Here is a 23340-nt window from a genome sequence, read left to right as displayed (position 1 = left end):
TTTTCATGCAGCTGTGACAAACTGTAAACTTAAACAATCTGAGCTGATCACTGGGAGCAGCTTTGATTATTTTGTATTAATGGCATAAAGTTGATGATGAGAGTTCTTATAGTCAAATACAGAAACGTCTCAAAATAAAATAATGACGAAGAGTAAATCTGTCTGTAAGACTTTAATGAAACTGAAGGCTTAATATCTAATAAAAAGCCTTACAGCAAAATTTGATTGCAAAGTCAAAAATAATTAAATTCAGGTAGAGACATTTCGTATATGAAGACGCGGGATGTTTTTGTTTAAAGATATTCAGGCATCCAGCTCAATTAACTGCCATGAATGGTAAAATTATACTTATTCAAATATTTCTCTGTATTTTCACTAATGCTCAACTGTAATAAGAGGGATCAGAAAAAAAGTATTTATGACTTGGCTGAAGTAGCTTTATTCAGTGATGTAAGTTTTATTTTTCTTGTTTTTTTAAAGCTAAAGTTGTGTGTGTGTGTGTGTGTGTGGGGGGGGGGGGGGGGGGGGGTGTTTCTCTTTTATCCTAAACAAAATGACAATTGACCCAAGAATGCTCATCCCTTACACAAAGCCAAGAATAGAGTTATCTGTTCTGTGTATCTTTATCAGTGTCACTATGTAATTTTTCAAAAATGTTTTATTTCTTCTGCGAAGCACTTTGTGATGTTCTGCTCTTGAAAGGCACCCTAAATAAATGTCGCCTTTCATCCTAAGCTTTGTTTTTTACAAAGCACCTGTCACACAGCCCAAAGTGCTTCAAATGGCATGGCTGAAGCAGTAAATAATAAATGTTGCACTTCAAAATCCCCTTTTCAGTCTATCCTTCACGTCCTCTATCAGAGGCCTGGGAGCTTGAGGGTCCAACACAGTATCGTTGCTGTTCCTAGGACTGCGCTCTTCTGGACAGAGATCTCAAATGTTGTTCCTGGAATCTGCTGGAGCCACTCGCCTAGCTTGGGGGTCACTGTACTGAGCGCCCTGATTACCACTAGAACCACTGTTACCTTCACCCTCCACATCTTGTCAAATTCTTCTCTCAACTCTTGGTACTTCTCCAGCTTCTCATGTTCCTTCTTCCTGATCTTGCTGTCATTCAGTATAGCTACATCTATCACTACGGCCATCTCCCTCTGTTTATCCACCTCTAATATGTCTGGTTGGTTAGCCATCACCAGTTTGTCTGTATGTATCTGGAAGTCCCACAGGAACTTAGATCCGTCATTCTCAACTACCCTAGGTGTCCCATTTTGACCTCAGGACTTGTTCCTGTTGGTCACTTGGTTATGGTGTTCGATGTATGCCCTGCCTGCTAGCATCTTGCACCCTACTGTTATGTGCTGGATTTTCTCAAGGGCAACTGTACACAGCCTGCACCTGGGGTCTTGCCTGGTGTGATAGACCCCTGCCTCTATGGATCTTGTACTTGGAGCTTGCTTCTGTGCTGCCATGATTAGTGCCGCTTTCCTGCCTTTCAGTCCAGCTTTGTCCAGCCACTGGTAGGATTTCTGATTGTCAGACAGTTCTTCTATCTGCTGGTGGTATCTGCAAGGACCTGTCCTTACATGTCCTTATTGCACCTCTTTTTTCTTGGATTTTTGCTGCCTGAAGTATTAACTAAGCATGCTGTCAGTGAAGGCCATCTTCCTGATGTGCTCATGGGTGTGGATGTTCAAGCTAGTCCTCAGCCTCTTTCATTGCACTTAGTGTACAGTCTCAGGGTGCTAGGCTTGGGGTGAAACCCTCCATTCATGGTCAGGAGCTTCCTTGTCTTGATGTCTGTGGCTTCTATCTCCTCCTTTGGGCACCTTATTATCCCAGCAGGGTACCTGATCACTGGCAGGGAGTAGGTTTTGATAACCCGGATATTGTTCTTAACATTTAGCTGACTCTTCAGGACTTGCCTCACTCTCTGCAAGTACTTGGTGGTTCTAGCTTTCCTAGCAGCCTGTTAGTGGTTCCCATTTCCCTGTGGGATTCCAAGATACTTGTAGCATGATCCCATAAGTTCTTTCTTCCTTCCCCCTGGTTAACGAGGAGGTGGCTAACGATTGCTCCATTCTGTAGTCGGTATCCATAGCCAGTCTTGTCAGTGATCTCACTGAGGGAGTTCAGGCCTATACAGAACAGCAGTGGGGACAGACTACCTCCTTGGTAGATCGTGCACTTGATGGTGACTTGTGCTATGGGCTTGAAGTTGGCCTCTAGTGTTGTACGTCACATCCCAATGGAGTTCCTGATAAAGGTTCTTAGGGTCCTGTTGATCTTGTTTATTTCTAGGCATTCCAGGATCCAGGTTGGTCAGTCTGGACTTGCAATCTCAGAGGTACTGTCCATAGTACTCCGTTCACATTATCTAGCAGATCCTCAGATGGTACTTCACTTAGTCTTAGTAACCAGCTACGGAGGATCCAGGTTTCAAGCTTTGCCATGATACCCTCTCTCAGGACAGTTCCTCAAGCACTCAACAATCCTCCTTCCATTGCACTTGGGGCTTGGTACCCAATCTCGGGTGGAGGTGATGATATCGCCCCCATGAGCCGTCATCCTGGCTCCCCCTTGCCGTAGCATTAGTGTTGTACCTTGTCAAACTCTAGACATGAGAATATTTCCTTCTACTGAATGTTGGAACACTGAGCTACTAGTGGTTTGACTGTCAATCTGGATGCTGGGTATCGAAGATTCCATAGATCCCTCATCCTATTCATCCTATTCATGTAACCCCTTCCACTTCCACTTTGTGGGGCGATCGTGGCTCAAGAGTTGGGAGTTCGCCTTGTAATCGGAAGGTTGCCGGTTCGAGCCCCGGCTTGGACAGTCTCGGTCGTTGTGTCCTTGGGCAAGATACTTCACCCGTTGCCTACTGGTGGTGGTCAGAGGGCCCGGTGGCGCCAGTGTCCGGCAGCCTCGCCTCTGTCAGTGCGCCCCAGGGTGGCTGTGGCTACAATGTAGCTTGCCATCACCAGTGTGTGAATGTGTGCGTGAATGGGTGGATGACTGGATATGTAAAGCGCTTTGGGGTCCTTAGGGACTAGTAAAGCGCTATATAAATACAGGCCATTTACCATTTTCAAGCAACTTAAAGAAGTCCAGACGCTTTTCTTTGTAAGCTCATTTGACTACAATGACCTGGATGACTGAGAACCTTCACAGACATGGGGTTCATTTTAAATGTCTAGAACAAGCTTCACTAAAGTAAGAGGTGGTGTTAGGGATGAAACCAGTTTTAACATACTTTTGGGAGGCAAACATCAAGTGTGTCAGGTTAACTGGTTAAATTTACCTCCATTCTGTCTCTCACGCTTATTTATTTGAAGTGTTGTCCTTTTTTTCTATTTTGTATCTTTTCTATTCGGCACATCACAGCTAAGTGGGACAACCCTCCCTAAATATTTGATGACACACTGATGGACTCTGATTTGTTTGTTTGAGTTATGTGTGTTAGAATGTGTGTGCGGATGCATTCATATGACCTGCTTACACTGTGCTCATTCTCTGATGTGAGCACTGCAACACAGATGAAAGACAAAACTAACTTCACTTCATTTCACATCATTCCTCGTGTGTGTGTTAATTCTCAGAGTTTCTATCTGTCCACAGAGAAAAAAAGAAACAAGCGTTCCCCCAAAGAAAGAGAAGCTGAAAATTTCACAAAGTTTTTGCAGTAACAGGGGGGGAGAGAGGGAGAGTGAGAGCATGGAAGAGAGAGGAAGTGAAAATTAGAGCATGGACTGGTTTGATGAGGGAGAGGAGGGATGGAGGCAAAGGTGAAACACGAGAGAGTACAAAGGAGAACAAGAGAAGTCAGCAAGATGCTGAGATACTGACACAGAGCCTGTGAGACTGACAGAAACATGACAGAGAGCAAATGAGTGTGTGTGTGTGTGTGTGTGCGTGTTTGTGTGTGCGTGTTTGTGTGCGCACGTTTCTCAAAGGGAGATGAAAAACAGGCTAACCATCTTTCAGTGATCAGAGAAAAGGCAGCAGTATAACAATCACCAAACTGAATTCAACACCATAGACACCCACAGACAGACACAAACACACACACACACACACACACACACACACACACACACACACACACACACACACACACACACGCACAGTTCAGATGACTGGAGGCAGGTAGCAGCAGGAGCGCCAGATGCTGCTGCTGGATGGATGTCAGAAGGTAAAGACTTTTTTTTTGTTGAATGAAAACTTCACCTTTGTTTCTGGCAGTTATCTCACTAATTTAATCATCCCTCTGTCTTTGCAATCGGCTCAGCTGTCTGTGATCACACAGTCAACACCAGGGAAACTGTTCAAGTCATGCATCTGATGCAGTGCTAGGTGTATGCTAAAACTACAAGCTGTTATCTCCTCACTTTCCCCCCTCTGTCACTCCACTATTACAAATCTGAATTCAAATCTGATTTAAATTACTGAGCAGTCGCCTTTAAAGTTGTCTCCTTCGGGCACAGCTGTCCTCCTACTTTTAGATCACTATCTCAAATTCTGTATGCGTCAATGATGCTCACTGGATACCCACTATTGTGTCGAAAGGCCAAACCTTCAACTTGAATTTAATTCTGTGGAAAAGGACAAGGTTACAGAGAGCATCTGGTCGAGCTCGTGGTAAGTGAAGGTTGTGCTGTGTGCTAGGGTACAGTAGCACATGCACAGTTCAGCTGGTTTGCAATAGATGTTATCTTTCAGACACCACTGGACATGATGGTATAATTCTGCCATGACAGTGTGACTCTGGGCAACAATGTCTTTGTGTGTTGTGAAAGTCAAAACAAAATGGCAAGTATGCTCGTGTTACAGTTTTTTACAGCCGCTAGGACACATTTCTCAATACTTAGGTCACGTTTGCAAAACTCCTCACACAGTGAGCACAACAGAAGTCTATGTGGGCTAAACTGAGGACCAGTTATCATTGCTTTGGCACAAAATGCATTCAATGACTACATCTCTCAAATTTCATGAATTATCTTCTCACTCAGACACAACAACTGCCAAAAATCTTTGTACGTACAGGACATTTTGCATGTGCTTACATACTGTTGTCAAAACTGTTAAACTTATGGCCAAAACAATAACACAATGCAAAACTTGAAAAGACAGCAAAATTCAACAGCAATATTTTATTGAAACATATTTTAAATCTAAAAATGCAGTTTAACCAGCCACAGCTGATTCTCATTGCAGATGAACATCTGCACAGGTGTTACTCCTTCAATTGTTCAACTCCTTCAATTCTGGCATGCCAGAAGATTCTTTCCTAGGTGTGTTGCCCTAGATGACATAAGATGTGATGTGGATGAGAACCTGTGGCCAAATGGAGAAGACCGAGTAGATTAGCATTACTATTGTATGTGTATCAGTGGATGGTGTGTATACAAATTCTTGTATTTTGGGATTACTTAGTGCAAAAAAATAGAAATACATAAACAAATATTAACGAATTCTGCATGATGTCTGATTCATTCCAGTAACATATATTGAAATTATAAACAGAGATGTGTCCTTGTTTTACACAAGAAAACACTGTGTAATGCTACATGTTGTTAGTGTTTTTCAGGTCATTGTTTTGTGGGTGACAAAGTGTGTTTGTCGGCTGTCAACCTTTGCTAGTGTTCTGGAAGAATGAGTTTATTTGAGACCTGAATGAAGTGTTTTGGTAGTTGTAGTGCATTTTGAATGTGAAATGAACTGCTTTGCCAAGCTGACGGTCAGTTAGGAGGATTGTGTGAAGAGTTTTGCAAAAGTGACCTAAGTATTGGGAAATGTGTCCTAGCGGCTGTAAAAAACTGTAATACCCCTGACCTGATGCTTAACCTTCAAACTTGCACACTGAGTCTCTGTTTTTCCTGAAAACTGCTGTTTTGTCTCAGAGCTGCAGACAGACACAGTTCTCATCACAAGTGATGATACCTGACATGAAACTCGAGTCTTCTTGACACTGAAGTTGGTGCAATTTCGATTCATGTGGTGAAATCACAGACTGTAGGTGTAAGCCATCAAAATGGGACATCCATCATATAATAGCCATCTAAAAATTTCAGCAGCACTGGAAGCACAATGAGGAATTAAATTTAGGCATGCTTATTAACTATGGCTGCACCTCGCACTGTTATTTAAGATTGATTATGATTAGGAAATAATAGCAGCGTTTGGTATAAAATGAAAAAAGCAAACTAGCCCATTTCCTCCTTCAAGTGAAAGCTAACGTTTTAAATATTTAACTAAAACCATAAAAAACATGAATCTTGCATTAAAGCATCATCCTGCCAGTGAACATGACAACCACACAGATTTGCTCTGGGTAAATTAATCATTTCTGAATGTTGGTGGTGAGAAGACAGGGTTGCTAAAACTATAGTGAAGAAAATACAGTTTAGATGTGAAACAGTAGAACTGCAGGTGAAGAGGAGGTTTGGCTTTCTTGTAACCGAAGCACTGAGCTCATTAAAGCTGATCATGATATAGTGCCTTATCTCTGGGCAAATTAGACCTTTGTGTGCAATGGTACAAAGTGATACGGTAACTGCTTTATGGCAATTCTGGGTTTTTATAGGAATTGGCATTAATGTGATGAATACCTTTAATTTGTTAGGTACCAAATTTATTGAACATGAGAGAAACTCATACCCGCTAATAATTCATCCACTCACTGATTCTGACCTGATTTTTTCCCTTAAGGTAATAATCCTACAAATTTTGTGACGATGTTCAAGTTTGCAGACATCCAGCAGGTTTCTCTGTGATGTTATGATGTTTTTAGATGGTCAGTTTGGCGACTTATTTTGTAGTTACACAGGAGAAGTCAGTTGATTTCTTTTTTTTTTTTTTTTTTTTTTTTTTTTTCCGCCTGTCCCATTTGGTTCTTTAGCCATCAGAATTGTTGTCTGAAGACCAACAAGGATACCCAATGGATTTACTTTGCCAAATGGATCATCGTGGCATTGCCGTATTGGTCCATTTGGTCGATCTTTGTTTTTATTATTTATTATATTTTATTTTCAGATGTTACAGACGGGACAGACATGAGTGAGAGATAGGAAAGGGAGAAAGAAAGAGGAAGGAAAGGAAAAACAGAAGGGGAGAGGGACAGTGAGAAAGGGGGGGAGAAAAAAAATAAAAATCTCCTGGATCACCTGTTGAGAGAAGAATAGAAAACAAGCAAAAAAAGACAAAAAAAACAAAAAACAAAGCAACATACTAAACACAACACCATCGCATTAATCTAGCTAAGTGTAAACAGCAGTAAATACTAAATATTCAATGTTGTTGTGCAGCACGCAGGACAGATGTGCTTCGAAGTAGCAGCCAAGAAAGGTGTAATTTGGGTCTATGAGCAGTGAACACCCGTGTGCATACCTGTGTGGATCAGCGCGCTTGTATTCCAAAGGTTTCTCCATGTAACGATCTGCTAGGGAGTGTGGGGGGGCCACAGCCCCGTCCTCCAGGGTGTGAAGCAGGTATGGAGGAGATCAAAACTCCAGACATCCAGAGGCCCCCAGAACACAAGAAACCATGGAAGACCAACAGAGGGGCAGCCGCGCCACTGTTCCAGTAAGAGCTGAGGAGAGTCCCAGATGAGGGTTCACTCAGCAGCCGCGGAGCAGAAGCCAGGGGGAGTTGCAGTGACGCGCCCGTGAGCTCCGCCGGCCGCCAGCTGTGCCTGAGTGACCGAGCCCCAGGCCGAGAGGCCGGGGGCACCCCACCCCCGAAGGGGCCCGAGCGAGCCCCAGGCTCCAGGCCCCGATAAGCGGCCGCCAAGGAGTGAGCCGGTGTGTACCTGGACGCCCATCCCCAGACACAAAGAACCACCAATGCACCGACACCTGAGGGAGTCCGCCACCGGCAGGGGAAGTGGTGGTAGGTGGAGATAGGCCTCCAAACCTTGGAGGGCTTGAGGTGTCCCCAGAGAGGTGGCGTCTGATACCCAACCTGACATATAGACACAGACATACAGGCACACACAGACACAAACATCCATTCCCCCCCTCATGCTCTCATATGCACTCACTCCACACTCAACCAACGTGGAGACAGACATAAAGAGACGCTGTACACACGATCACACTCCCCAAGCGTACTCTACAAACCGGGTCTAGGTGCCCTTGCTCCTGGAGGGGGGAACTGCACCTAGACCCAGGTGGTGTTACCCTTTTCCCTGCGGTGGGGAGAGGCAGACCACCTCGACTCCGTAGCAGCAGGGAGGCCCCACACTCCAGACCGCAGTCGGACGGCCAACTCCACCTAGCCCTCCTGCTCCAGCAGGCCGCAGAGAATGGGGGTGGGAGAAGACTCCAAACCTCCCTCCACCCGCTCATTGTAGTGTTGATGCATGTGTGTTCTAAGGTGCAATTAAAACCCAGGAGGGCATGGAGCTACCTGCCAAGGAGCAGCAGGTAAGCGCATAGCCCCTCCTGATAGCCCTCAATGTCTACGTGTATTTAAAATTGAGAGGTGGGCAACGACGCCAGGGGTGAGGTGTACACCCTGATGGTGATTTGGACTCCGTGATTGTGCCCACCCCCAAGATCCTATATGTATGTGTAATGAGAGTGTGAATAATGTGAATGTCTAAGTTGTGGGATAAAATTGAGGCAGAGGCAGCCAGAAGGGGACAGAGGGGGGGGTAGCCTCCTCTGCACCCTGGTGACATACCCCTACTCCAAGGCCCTGCATGTGTGGGTGGTTGTGGTGGAGCGGGAAGAGAGAGGCAGCTGGAGATGGGGAGGGAAGGAAGGGAGGGGCAGGTAACCCCTCCCTGGGGCCAGCTCCCCCGCTGACCCCAGTAGGCACTCCCACACTCCGCGACCCGCCAGGGAAAGGGGGCCCAGGCCCATCCAGACCGGGGCCCAGTGCAGCAGCGCCTCCCGGCCCCACAGAGCCCGGGACAGTCCACCCAACCCCACCACAGAGAAAACTGCACCCACCCCATCATCCACTCATCTTCCAGACTACATAAGACAGTAAACGCCCAGGCTGAGATCTTCCTCCACCTCTCCTGTATCTCCCCCTCCTGCAGAGAGAGTTCCTGAAGAGAGGAAAGCTCCTGCAAGATGTGACCATCTCCCCCACCAGTTGAAGAGCCCCCCCAGGTGGTTCGACGCACCGGCGGCACCCCGCTCCAGGGCCGGGCCCCTCGCACTGTTATTTAAGATTGATTATGATTAGGAAATAATAGCAGCGTTTGGTATAAAATGAAAAAAGCAAACTAGCCCATTTCCTCCTTCAAGTGAAAGCTAACGTTTTAAATATTTAACTAAAACCATGATTTTTTCCCTTAAGGTAATAATCCTACAAATTTTGTGACGATGTTCAAGTTTGCAGACATCCAGCAGGTTTCTCTGTGATGTTATGATGTTTTTAGATGGTCAGTTTGGCGACTTATTTTGTAGTTACACAGGAGAAGTCAGTTCATTTCAATAAACGTAAAAAAATCCTACATGCTTTTTTCCAGTGTTAAAAATCAGCGCAACTGGCAGTAAGCTGCATGTTGCAAACATTAGCAAATAAGATTGAGTGCTTGACTAATATTTTTCCTGCTTATATTTTGTACCTTGAGAAATAATAATGAATGCAGTCGTCATTTAATTTAACACAGAATACCTTAATTTGCCACAGAAGAGAAGAGACGATAAGGGAAGAGAGAAGAAGAATCTGTAGAATTTGTTAACTCCTTACATTTGGTAATAACTCCTCTGATAAAAGGACCAATCTGCGTTACTTGATGTGTTTTTGCATAATGTGAAATCTGCAGGGAAGAACACCTTATATTTGGACTTTTAAATGTTTTGGGATAAAGGATCAATCACACAACCATAAAGCAAAATGCAATAAATAACAAATCATATAAAACATAAAAAAACACTGTTCAAAAGACCAGTGGCAGCTAGGACAAATGCATTTTTAAGTCTGCACATTGGCATTCAGTAAATTAAACGTTTTTGGCTAACCTGGCTACGATCAGCCAGGTTAGAGTGGACCTGATCCCATACAAATGACTCAGGTTATCCTGCTGTTTTGATGCACATTGTAAGTACACCTTGCACTAAATCATTAAAAATGCATGACAATCATCAGTCATGGTTCGAACTCGAGCTAATTTAATTGCACTTATGTCTGAATCAGTTTTATGGCCCTCGTACTGACAAAGACACCATCCACAGCCTGACAGAAGACACATTTGGACCTAATCTGATTTACTTTGGACTCTTATGCCCAGTCATGGCACAGGAAAATAGTCTGTGGGCTAATCTGAGCTGAGCTCCAGATGTGGAGTTGTGACTGTGTCACTGTGGCCAGACTCACCCCGAAGCAACACTGGCAGTTAAAGCCTAATGCAGCTCATAGGAAACTGAAAATGTGGGCCTCCTTTGGTCCAAAGATACATTCCAGTTTCTTTGCAGTGAGAGTGGACTGACTGAATGTAAATAAACCAAAAGATACTGATGAAAATGCAGCTTGAGCTATTTATTTTGTGTTTCATAAATGGATGGTTGACTTTTTGCTAATGTTAGGATATAATGGTTTCACTGGTTTAGTCCATTTGAGATGGGTGGTCTGTAACAACAAAAATAAAATGATTTTAAAAATGTAGAAGTGGCAAAAATGTAATTACTCAACAGAAAACATCATTAATATTACTGCTTAAACCGTTAATATTAGTTTCCAATGTTTTACGAGTTCCCTCTAAACTTCACAGCACCTTTCTTCCAAGTACGATGACTCACCAAAGTTCTCACCACCCCAAATGTCCATGGCAGTGTCGTATTTTCCAAGGTGATTGAACCAGGACCTGTCAATCACAAACAGTCCGCCTGCAATGATGGGGGTCCTGTGAGAGAAACAACAAAAGGGGGAAAATAAGGGAGTCACAAGATGAGAAAAACATTTCCTTGTAATTTGTAATTAAGTCCTAAGCATGTCTACTAGATTTATGTCTCACTACTGACCCGAAAACATCCAGAGATGACAAAACAGATTAAAAAAAAAACATTTATGAAAAGGGAGTTTCAAAAGCATAAATCTTCACTACCTTCACTACCCTAACTTTTTAGCTACACATAAACATGTGAAAGAAAAGTAAAAGCTTCAGCCCTCACACGTGCTTGTGCTGCTTACATTTGTCCTCACATTTCTCCAGAATCTCATCAGATCTAATCCAAACACGAGGAGCTCCTGTGTAGTTTCTCTTTGAGTTTTGCCGTTTCCTTTCTGTTTGCCATAACGTAAACACACACACACACAATCACACAGACACATGCAGGACAATGAGACGACTGAATAGCTGAAGGCCAGCACGCGCCATCAAATACCCTCTGTTTATCAACAATTATCCCGCTGTCATCGCCTGCAAATAGCACCCCGAGTGTGTGTGTCCGTATGTGGGTGGCAGAACATAAACTCTTTTCAAGCTCAATTTGTCCTTGTGTGTTTAAAGGAATGTAGCAGTGTGTGTGTGTGTGTGTGTGTATAAGACTTTGACTGCAGAAAGTGAGGATGTTAAATGGCATAAAATAACTTGGCAAATGCAATGAATAGGATGAGACAAACAAGACTGCGTTTATTTGTGGACATTTATGTGTATGTGTCCCTATCTTTATGAGGACTGATGCTCGAGGGCTATTTTTTCTCTAGAGTGTCGAGGCCGATCGGACAACACCACACAGTGCAGCAGCGATGATGTGACATAGGACTGGAACAGCAGAAATCTCAGTAATGATCATTTAAGAAATTAAGCTCAAAAGTTACGGGAATGCAGACCTCATCACAATCGACCGCCCACCGCGTTCCTTTTTCAGATGACGTTACCGCAGTGTCACTTAAATAAAGCTACTTTCAGCTTCTCCCTTATTCACAAAAGGTGACCACAGCGAGTCTGTCTGCACACTTCGAGCTTTTACAGGATCTTTTTCTTGTTAGACAAATGTTTAAATCACTGCATTATGGAGCAGTTTCACTGAAATGAGTAACAATAATAATAATAACATTATTATTTGTATTGCAGTTTCTGATACAGATACAAAGTGCTTTTCAGTTTGGAGAAAACACACATTAGAAAAGTGTGCATACATACAAAAATGTGTTTTCAGCAGTAATTTAACCAAAGCACAGATTGACCTGGGGTCCGTTCTTCGTACCTCGCTAAGTAAGTTAGCTGGATTTGATTGTTGACGATTTTGCGTGATCTTGGATCGTTCGGTTCTCCAAAGCTCATCCGGGACTTGCTGTCATAGCAACAGATCCGTAAGCGTAAACCTGCTCGGGAGCAGGCTTACTTTATGTAAACAGGATTAGATCGCGGCCACTCAGGTATGTCCGCTTCACTTATACGAAAGCAACAGCAATATTTTTCCACTGTTTTACCATAAATAAATATTATCAATGTAACTAAAGTTAATGCAGTATTTGATCCTTTTATTGATTTCACACAGATACATACAGGTCATTTCCTAAAAAAAGGGAAATGTACTATTAATCATTCTATTTCATGTATTTGATTATTTCAGATGTAATTCATATTTTAGAGTAGTAATTGTAAATTACTTCGTGTAATCAAGATGAGAGACCACGGCTATAAAAGCGAAGGTGGATTTGGGAAGTCTGTCGCAGCCATGTCCTGTCCGTATACGCAAGCCACCCATTGCGGAAGGTGCAAGATTGATAAGGAGAGTCCTCAGAATTCAGCGTATATTGCGGGATAGACAGGATCCTTTAGCTCAGCGCGACAGTGTGCTCATAGAGAGATATCGATTTTCCCGTGAGGGTATTATTTACTTAACCAACTTGTTGACGAGGGGGTGCAGGACCACCACCTGTCTTTGTTTGCTCTGCCCTTTTCTTGGTTGCTGTTATAAACAAACAGATTATTTCAGGGTCTCTTTCCAAGAGACTAAAAGCAATATAAGTGATAAATATTACCATTCTGTAGAATATTCTTATATTTCACTTTTACTTGTTCCCATGTTCTAGTGGGTCCTGTCGTGGCTCTAATGTGAAAGAGGATATAATGTAATATAATATAATATAATATAATATAATATAATATAATATAATATAGTGTAATATAATAAATTTACCCTACTGCCTACTGGTGTTGGCCAGAGGGGCCGATGGCGCGATATGGCAGCCTCGCTTCTGTCAGTCTGCCGCAGGGCAGCTGTGGCTACAACCGTAGCTGCCTCCACCAGTGTGTGAATGTGAGAGTGAATGAATAGTGGTATTGTAAAGCGCTTTGGGTGCCTTGAAAAGCGCTATATAAATCCAATCCATTATTATTATTATTATTAAATTACTTACGAGTTTAATTTGTCAGCAACTTTCTGCCAGCCCTCTCTCCTTGCTTTTGCAGCCTTTGCAGTGTTCCCTTGCGTTTTAATTAAACTCTGAAACTCCTGAAATCCCTCAATCAAGAGTTCTTGCTCTGCTGCCAAAAAATACAGAGCGCGCTCCTTCGACATTTTCGCCGACCAATCAAAGGGTTGCCGATCAATGTTTCTACTATCGATGCGTAGCCCCTGTTAAGCCACCCAGTTATCTCACATTACTTCATCCAGCTATACTAATCGTCAACAACAGGTGTGTTCGGAGAACCGGAATAGCGAGCTCAAAGTTAGCGCGATGATTTGATCTTGGATGTGTCATTTGATCTTGGATGTAGTAAGCGAGGTACGAAGAACGGACCCCTGACCGGAGGAGCTTAGGAAGGCTGTTCCAAAGGTTCCTGCAGCCTTGTGTCTGAATTTAAAAGAAGACCACAGTACAGTGAAAAGACTCTGACCAGATGATTGGACAGGCCAAGTAATGCAATAATAGGAGGAGCCTGCCCATGAAATTACTACATTTTACAATGAATTCTGAATGTTGCCCAATGAAGGGAAGCTAGGTTAGAGGTGATAAGCAGGCACAGGCATGTTTTTGTTAGCAGTTGTGGACTAAATGAAGACAAGCTACGAAGGACTGAGAAATACAGGGAGTGCAGAATTATTAGGCAAGTTGTATCTTTGAGGAATAATTTTATTATTGAACAACAACCATGTTCTCAATGAACCCAAAAAACTCATTAATATCAAAGCTGAATGTTTTTGGAAGTAGTTTTTAGTTTTAGCTATTTTAGGGGGATATCTGTGTGTGCAGGTGACTATTACTGTGCATAATTATTAGGCAACTTAACAAAAAACAAATATATACCCATTTCAATCATTTATTTTTACCAGTGAAACCAATATAACATCTCCACATTCACAAATATACATTTCTGACATTCAAAAACAAAACAAAAACAAATCAGCGACCAATATAGCCACCTTTCTTTGCAAGGACACTCAAAAGCCTGCCATCCATGGATTCTGTCAGTGTTTTGATCTGTTCACCATCAACATTGCGTGCAGCAGCAACCACAGCCTCCCAGACACTGTTCAGAGAGGTGTACTGTTTTCCCTCCTTGTAAATCTCACATTTGATGATGGACCACAGGTTCTCAATGGGGTTCAGATCAGGTGAACAAGGAGGCCATGTCATTAGTTTTTCTTCTTTTATACCCTTTCTTGCCAGCCACGCTGTGGAGTACTTGGACGCGTGTGATGGAGCATTGTCCTGCATGAAAATCATGTTTTTCTTGAAGGATGCAGACTTCTTCCTGTACCACTGCTTGAAGAAGGTGTCTTCCAGAAACTGGCAGTAGGACTGGGAGTTGAGCTTGACTCCATCCTCAACCCGAAAAGGCCCCACAAGCTCATCTTTGATGATACCAGCCCAAACCAGTACTCCACCTCCACCTTGCTGGCGTCTGAGTCGGACTGGAGCTCTCTGCCCTTTACCAATCCAGCCACGGGCCCATCCATCTGGCCCATCAAGACTCACTCTCATTTCATCAGTCCATAAAACCTTAGAAAAACCAGTCTTGAGATATTTCTTGGCCCAGTCTTGACGTTTCAGCTTGTGTGTCTTGTTCAGTGGTGGTCGTCTTTCAGCCTTTCTTACCTTGGCCATGTCTCTGAGTATTGCACACCTTGTGCTTTTGGGCACTCCAGTGATGTTGCAGCTCTGAAATATGGCCAAACTGGTGGCAAGTGGCATCTTGGCAGCTGCACGCTTGACTTTTCTCAGTTCATGGGCAGTTATTTTGCGCCTTGGTTTTTCCACACGCTTCTTGCGACCCTGTTGACTATTTTGAATGAAACGCTTGATTGTTCGATGATCACGCTTCAGAAGCTTTGCAATTTTGAGACTGCAGCATCCCTCTGCAAGATATCTCACTATTTTTGACTTTTTCTGAGCCTGTCAAGTCCTTCTTTTGACCCATTTTGCCAAAGGAAAGGACGTTGCCTAATAATTATGCACACCTGATATAGGGTGTTGATGTCATTAGACCACACCCCTTCTCATTACAGAGATGCACATCACCTAATATGCTTAATTGGTAGTAGGCTTTCGAGCCTATACAGCTTGGAGTAAGACAACATGCATGAAGAGGATGATGTGGACAAAATACTCATTTGCCTAATAATTCTGCACTCCCTGTACACATAAAAAATTAATTACAGAATTAAAGACAGCAGAGAATGAAACTGAGCACTAAAAGTTTCAGACCCCTGGTTGACAGCAAAGGTTTGATTTTTTTTTTTTTTGTTGCAGTAAGTAAGTACCAAAATACATTTACAGTGTTTATCATCAATGCAGAGGAGAAAACAGGACATGCAGGATAAATATGGGAAAATGTGGTGCAGCAGAAGTTTTCAACTATACTGCAGCTGGCACATCCACTAAATATTGTAGTAAAGATATTATATGGATGGATAGATGGTGATTTTATGCACGCAGTTTTTATGTTATTACTTGTTTCTAGAAGTAAATTAATACTAGATGGAAATGTTTGCATGGTTGAAACACCAGGATAAGAGTAAATGAAAGCACTTCTAAATGTTCAACTGCCCCTGTGTGTTTATTTGTTCCAAAAACTGATGCTGTTAAAAAAAAAATGGTGAAAAGCACCCCAACTCATCTCCTCGAGTATCTGTGTTACAGGTTACAGTGCATATATATGATGTATGTGGTTGTAAAGGTTAGGGTTGGAGGCTTTGAAATACATAATGCCAATCATGGTCTTCATACGTATAGTTTATAAATGCATAAATGGTAACTCTTGGTAACGAGGTTGACATGGCAGATAAAAGCATTGCATTGACTTGCAGGTAGAAACCATGACAGTGAACAAGCTACAACCTTTCCACAATCTTTCTACATCCATCTCCAAAAAACAAACACAGGGACACACACACACACGCACCATATGTGATTGCCTGCCCCGCTGCCTCCACCAAAACATAAAAATAAAAACCATGCATGAAGTCAGGCAGTCATAAGTTGGCACAGCAGCAAATCTGGGTTCCTGCCACCAATCTGACTTATGACGAAGGAGCAGTGCCAAAGTTTATTATTTATAACCGTGCATGTGTGTTTGCTCTGTGGCTCTTGTGGCTTCCCTTTGTTTGTTTGTTCATCTCTCCACAGCAAATGATTTGTCAGGCATCGATGATTTGAGGTTTTGTAAACTTTTAGCGTATTAGGTTTTTCATCACAGCCAATGTGTCCTTATGCAACCTGCTTTCATTTCCAAGGCATCAAGCTCAGCAGTGCAGGGTTGGTGTTGTGAAGGGGCGGATTTTAGTCTAAACCACAATGTTTCACTAAATTTAAACTAAACTTGAGTAGATTTAAGTGCCAGTGTCGAACCACCAAAGGAGCCAAAGATTTCTTGTGCTTCTGAGAGTTAGTTTATGTGTCTCTTGCTTTTAGTTCAGCTTTAGATGACGTCAGGTTTGTTAGTTCCCCTTTGTGTTCTCATGATGTTCCTTCAGTCTTCTCGCTCTCTGTTTTTCCTTTTGTCTGTTTGTGTCAAGTTAGTGCTGTCTCCCCATTCTGCTGTGGCTCTCTTCCATATTTTATTTTGGCGACTGTTGTTCCGTGTGTTGGTTCCCCCGACTCATTAAGTTAATTATTCTCAGTTGTGTTCCCACCTGTTACCTCTGCCCTCGTTATCCTGTGTGTGTGTGTGTGTGTGTGTGTGTGTGTGTGTGTGTGTGTGTTTGTATTGTCTCAGTCTTGCTTTGTTGCATCGTCCTTCATGGTTGTTTTGTTTCTTGTGAATAACTCTTGTGAGTTAACAGCATTAAAGCCGATTTTTGTGTTTATTCAGGATGATCACATATGGGGAAACTAAAACTATTGCAACAAAAACAAAAGAACACTAAATGTTAAAGCAACACAGGAAAGAAAGAGAAGACACTGGAAACACGGAAACTAACCTAAACATAGTAAGACAAAGTGGTGAACAGACAGGGAAACACAGGGAGGCTAGAATAACAAATAGATTCAAATCAAAACTTAAGCATCATATCACAAAAAAACTCAGCATCACTCAAAACCACAGAAACTTAACTAAAAGACCAAAAAGAAAAGAAAAGTTCATTTTATATAAGTTTGTTTAGTAAGTACACAATATTGTTTCAATTATTTATATTTTTTTCCACACAGTTTTAGTTGTTAGGTTTAGAAAATAACAATTTTGACTAATTGTTCACTTGGGTTTGGCAACTAAACTACTTGGCAGTGTTTAGGAAAAAGAAAATAATTTGGATAAAAATAACAGTGTAATTAAAGGTTAGAAGTCAAACTTCTCTTTCATAATATATACATATATGGCCTCAGTCAACACCTGTCTGAGAAAGGTTGGAGGTTTTACTTACATGACCTTAGAAGTCTGCCTCTGTAAACAGCAGTTATTTTAACCCAATCAAAATTGACCACTATTGTTATTTTTCTGATGAGGTCAGCCTGCCACAACCCTGCTGAGGTCACTGCAGTAATAATAGGTCAGAGCAGGATGATTAATTTCTTACTGATTTCTGAACTGCATTTTTTTTTTATTCTAGCAGTGGTGGGGCACATCAGCACTGCCATTAATCACAGCACCCCACAGAAAATTACATTATGTAGACATAGAAGCTTTTTTTAAGCACTACTCTGACAGTCTGTGATTGTGGGCCATTACTGCCATTTTAAATTAATTATGTATTGGGGCTTTTTATTAAAAATTAGTCTACATGCAGTATAGCACATAAGGTAACCAACATTAGTTAGTCAGCTGCATTTACTGTGGTCTATTTGGAATTTTATGAATTCAGCAGTTTTTTTCTAGTACTGGTTCACAACAACACATCTCGATGCACTTTTTATACTAACGTAATGATCCTGCAATATTAAAGAAAGAAACCCAATGATCTGATGGGTGATACCGATTAACAAGCACTTGAAAATGGGGAGAAAGAACTCCCTTTTTACAGGAAGGCATCCCCAGAAGAACCAAGCCCAGAGAAAAGCAGCCACCTACTATGTGTGGTTGGAGGTTGACGGTAGATAATAGTTACTGGAAGCATCATGATGAAGGATGGTTCAGGGTCACCTGATCCAACAGTAAGTTTAAGCTTTATGAAAAAGGAACCTTTTAAGAACCTCTTAACAATGTAGTGTATGCTGTACAGTGCAGCGAGGAATGCCCAGACCTCTACATTGGAGAGACCAAACAGCCACTTCATAAACGCATGGTACAACATAGAAGAGCCACCTCCACGGGACAAGACTCGGTGGTCCATGTGCATCTAAAGGACAAAGGTCACTCCTTCGAGGATGCCAATGTTCACATTTTGGACAGAGAGGACAGATGGTTTGAAAGAGGAGTAAAAGAGGCCATCTATGTCCACTGTGAGTGACCATCTTTGAACAGAGGCGGTAGTTTATGACACCAACTGTCTGCCATCTACAATCCAGTTTTGAGATCCCTTCCCAGACGCCTTAATGCCCACTCACATCCTGGGCCGTCTGACCTCAAGAAGTCACATGATAGGGTGGGCCTAGGTTTCACAATTAGCTCATCGAAACCTTGGCTGATTGTGACCTACACCCGTTTTCACATCTTGGCTCATTTGATTAGGTAGAGGATAATTAGGGGGTCCATTGTCCCTCTCGGGGGCTAATGAGGTCTGATAAACTTACATGCATTCATAATAAACAACCTATAGAGAAATTTAGACTGTAAAGACAAAAGTTTAAGCTCATTGTACAAAAACAAGATATTCATTATATATACTTCATATTATACATATATCATTACTCTATATTTGAATAGAACATACATAACAAATACAAAAATTCCACAAAGAGAAGGATGACAATGGGTTCAGGTTTTTTTAATAAAAGCAGAAAAATGGGCCTGAAAGGCAAAATCAGTAGATTTTTGTTTTTAATAACTTCCCAAAGGCAAATGTAAACACATGAAAAACTATTGCACACTGAGGAATGCGTTTCTGGAAGGCATAGCTGCATTTCTATTTGCCAATGTGGACTTAATAAAAGGAAATATTGGGTGTAAATTTTGATGCTGTTTTAGTTTTATGCGCCTCAGTTTTCCACCATTTCTTTGACTGCTCTCTGTCTATATGTTTCTGAACGTTTATGCACAAAAAAACACAAAAGTGAAGAAAACCTTCACAGTTTAGCTTTAAAAGTATCAATAATAAGAAAATAATAAGAAATCTGGTTTGAAATGAGTAACAAGCACATGAGTGTGGCAAGTTTATTATAAGATAAAATAAAAAGTATAAATAATTGGACCAAAAAGCTATTCCAACAAAAATATTATAGAAATGGGTTAAAAAGGGAATTTGAAGGTGGTACAATTTGGTGTAGCAGAGAAATATTACTTTGCTAAGAATAAGTGAGGTGAGCTATATGGTGAAAGACTGCAGGGGTTTGGGTTTGATTCCACCCGGACTGTTTTCTAAAAAAGTTACATTTGGTGAGCAATATTAAAAACCACCATCAGCTTACGTTTAATTTAGTCTGGTACCTTTGACCTAACAGTGCCAATGGATGCTACAGGCTGTTCTGCACCTGCATCATCAATTACTATAAATCACACTACTGCAAACTCCACAGTTCCATAATCTGCACTTACTGTCTAGTATAACCTTTGGCAAAAGTACAGTATCATCGTTTTAAAAAAATAATATAAATTTAATCAGAACATCACAACTTTTACATAAGATATCAACTTTTTTGTTTGTATGTATGCTTGGTGGTATTTGTTGAGCTGTTTGAAATTACCAGCCACTCTGTAGGTGCGGACGTTTTCCCAGATTAACTTTGTTGACATCAGCAAGCATGAACACATGACAGGGATGACAAGAGGACGACAAGTCTGTGATCAAATGAGCACAGACAGGACCATAGGGTGACACTACTTTCTGATTTGTTGAGTATCTCAATTGCATCAGTGGGAAGGGACACCGGGATGCGTCAGATGAAAAATTAACTAAGCTGGTAACACGTATCAATTTGCCAATAACACAGATGTAGCATGAGACATCTTTAAATGTATCAAACCTGCAGACGCAGCATCCAAATAACTGGTGGCTGTGGTAGAGAGGAGGCCACTGAAAGAACTGCCATTAATCCAGGCCACCCACTGAACCACTTACTGGAAAGGCAGAGCTTCCTGTAATAACATTTTCAGCTTTCAGCTCCACTGCCAAATGACAGAAATACTTTTACCTCACACCACAACACCTGTATTCATTTTCTTTAGATTTTTGCTCCTTGTTGTATTATACTCTGCCTTTTTACATGGCATTATATTATCTTATTTATTGTTTTATGCAGTGGGTGCTTTCTAAAATCGAATTGTCCTGATTTCCTTTGCATAACTTTTACCTTACTGATAGCGTTGGTGTTACGGTCATTGTGCCTGCTCGGTGTACTTTTACAACTATAAGTAAAATGAATTGATGCAGCTTGGTAATGAAAAAATCAACCACCCACATCACCAATAACCTTTTGCAGTACCAACCATGCTCATTTTAATTATTCAGTTAATAGTAGCTCGTGTATCTGCAGCAATCCTGGCAGCATGACTGAGGAGGGCACGGTACGACTTTGAGGAGTTACACTCGTGTCTCTTTGGAAGCAAAAGGAGGTCATTCATCACCTCGCACAGCTTACTTTAAGTGTGATCCCACTGGAAAACCAACAGAAATGTGTTGAGGATATTCTGAACTGCCATGTACTGTGCTAACCTGCTCTAACACCTTGAGAAAAGATTGAATTTATTTACCACTTGTCCCTTGAACATATTTATAATTTATCCCATGTTATTTTACAGTTGGCCATAATGCTATAGTTTAGACATTGCTGTTGTAACTTTGCTCTACATACTATCCCGGGTTTGTTTGTGGTAGCTTTATGTTACAGTTTACATCCATGCGTATGTTTTTAAAGCAAATACTACTGAAACATAAGATCATTTGAATTTTCTTCTGTTGAAAGGTCAATTTCTGGTAAATTACACAATAGTTTGTCCCTTTGTTCAGATCTTACATCCAAAACAGGTGTGGGGGAGGGGCCGGCCCAGCACTTCCTGTTTATATGGGGTTTATATCATGATGTCATTGATTGCATCACTGGGCGACTGTGGCTCAGGGGGTTGGGAAGCGTATCTATAACCGGAAGGTCGCCGGTTCGATCCCTGAGCTCTCTGTCCTGATCATTGTGTCCCTGGGCAAGACACTTTACCCTACTTGCCTACTGGTGTTGGCCAGAGGGGCCGATGGCGCGATATGGCAGCCTCGCTTCTGTCAGTCTGCCCCAGGGCACCTGTGGCTACAACTGTAGCTTGCATTCTCCAGTGTGTGAATGTGAGAGTGAATGAATAGTGGCATTGTAAAGCGCTTTGGGTGCCTTGAAAAGCGCTATATAAATCAAATCCATTATTATTGGGTACAACCAAATGGTTTTTCCTTTTTGCATAGTGAAGTTGTTTTCTTTTCAAACCATTTATTTGTGTAAATGAGTTTGTAAATTAGATGAATAATCTTATTCCTGTTTCTTTGTTTAGATTTCGTTGTTTGGTTTAGCCTTTTTTTTAAACAGTAGAGACTAATGAGGTTCAGGTGTGTGTAAAATTCTGTAAAATATAAAAGTGAGATTTTGACAACAGAGGTCGTTTTAAGATGGCAGAATGGAGATGCCAGAAAAAAAAATACACTAAAAAGAAATTTGACCAGTCTGCTGATGCTGTCTACTTATCACCTTTCTTACCATTTGCACTACTTTACCTCACATAAAGAAAAATAATTTTGCACTTTTATAACTGTGGCTACAATCCTCCACCCACGTGTATGTTTCTAATTTGGCACAGAGATTCATAATATGATTCAAAGTAGCTTGATTTCGTTGTGCAGCCTGTAAATGTGGTCCAGTGTATGGTTATAATTATAGATGAGTAAGGAGGGCTGGATCTATCCAAATCCAGCCCTCCTTGTTTTGTCTTATGGTCATGTTATATTTTAAGATACTGAGTTGTTCTGCTTTATTGAAGCTCTTTGTTATAGGTTGTTGTCCTTTCCAACATTGGGGATAAGCAAAGCAGATTATTTTTACTTTATCTGCTTTTATCTTAATTGGTTATTAATGAAAGCTGCTAGAATGTTATTCCAGATCATTCTGGCCCACTTTAACCTCTGCTTGTAGACAGAAATATGTTATTGGTGGAGTTAAATACTGCTAAAAATGTTGAGTCAAATATTTTTTCTCCTGCAGAGTCCCTAATAATAATTATGCTGTATGGATCAATCGCACACACACATAAAAATACACACACACTTTATTTAGCAACAAGTAAAACCCTGCACTCAAGTCTGTAAAACGATACATATGAAAATGTTATCTATTTATTTCACCGTCAGCATCTTCTGGATTTGGTGAAAATTTAAAACATTTACTCTTCAAGTTTTTAATGAACTTAATTGTTCAGAATTCATCCTAAGAAGACAACTAAACCCGTGCTATTACACTTTTTCCTTTTCATCCTTTCATCAGACTTCAGTGCATCTCTTTCCTTTTGTCTCCTCACTCCCCCTCTTGTCCTTTGTTCCTACTCTTTAACCTCCTCTTCTCTGCCTTCTCTGTTTCCACTTGTCTGCACTTACTTAATGAGCCCTGGGTTCAGAATCTATACACCCACAGTTATACATTTTAATGTTTGAGTTTTTGTGTATGCGTGCATTACTTGATTGGCTGGGTCGGGTCAGTCCGGCGGGCTCTCTGTTCAGGCGACAACTGCTCCCACTTAAAATGGAGACTCCAATCAAAGCCTGAGGGAGAACAACAGAGTAAAGAACATGCTTTAAATAATACTGAGTACAGAGGCTACTGTGCTGTACCAAAACATCAAGGTCACTGTTATGCTATGCTTTCTTTAGA

General features: G+C 41.6%; 1 protein-coding gene across 1 annotated transcript in view; it reads right to left on the bottom strand.

Moving 5' to 3' along the window:
- galnt14 (UDP-N-acetyl-alpha-D-galactosamine:polypeptide N-acetylgalactosaminyltransferase 14 (GalNAc-T14)) overlaps positions 1-23340 on the bottom strand; it is a 255088-nt gene that overhangs the window by 29528 nt on the left and 202220 nt on the right. The window contains exons 8-9 of the mRNA XM_086265026.1: positions 23147-23231; positions 10755-10858 (exon numbers count right to left, since the gene is read on the bottom strand). Coding sequence (XP_086121152.1) covers positions 10755-10858; positions 23147-23231 — 189 coding nt within the window. The remainder of the gene's footprint in view (positions 1-10754; positions 10859-23146; positions 23232-23340) is intronic.

The sequence above is a fragment of the Aulonocara sp. 'chitande type north' Nkhata Bay genome, linkage group LG15, assembly GCF_057382095.1.
Source record: "Aulonocara sp. 'chitande type north' Nkhata Bay isolate Kocher_YH1m ecotype deep benthic linkage group LG15, A_spYH_male_GT1.1, whole genome shotgun sequence".
NCBI lineage: Eukaryota > Metazoa > Chordata > Actinopteri > Cichliformes > Cichlidae > Aulonocara > Aulonocara sp. 'chitande type north' Nkhata Bay.
The sequence above is the reverse complement of the archived record's forward strand: the minus strand, read 5'-3'. Positions and strand labels throughout refer to the sequence as shown.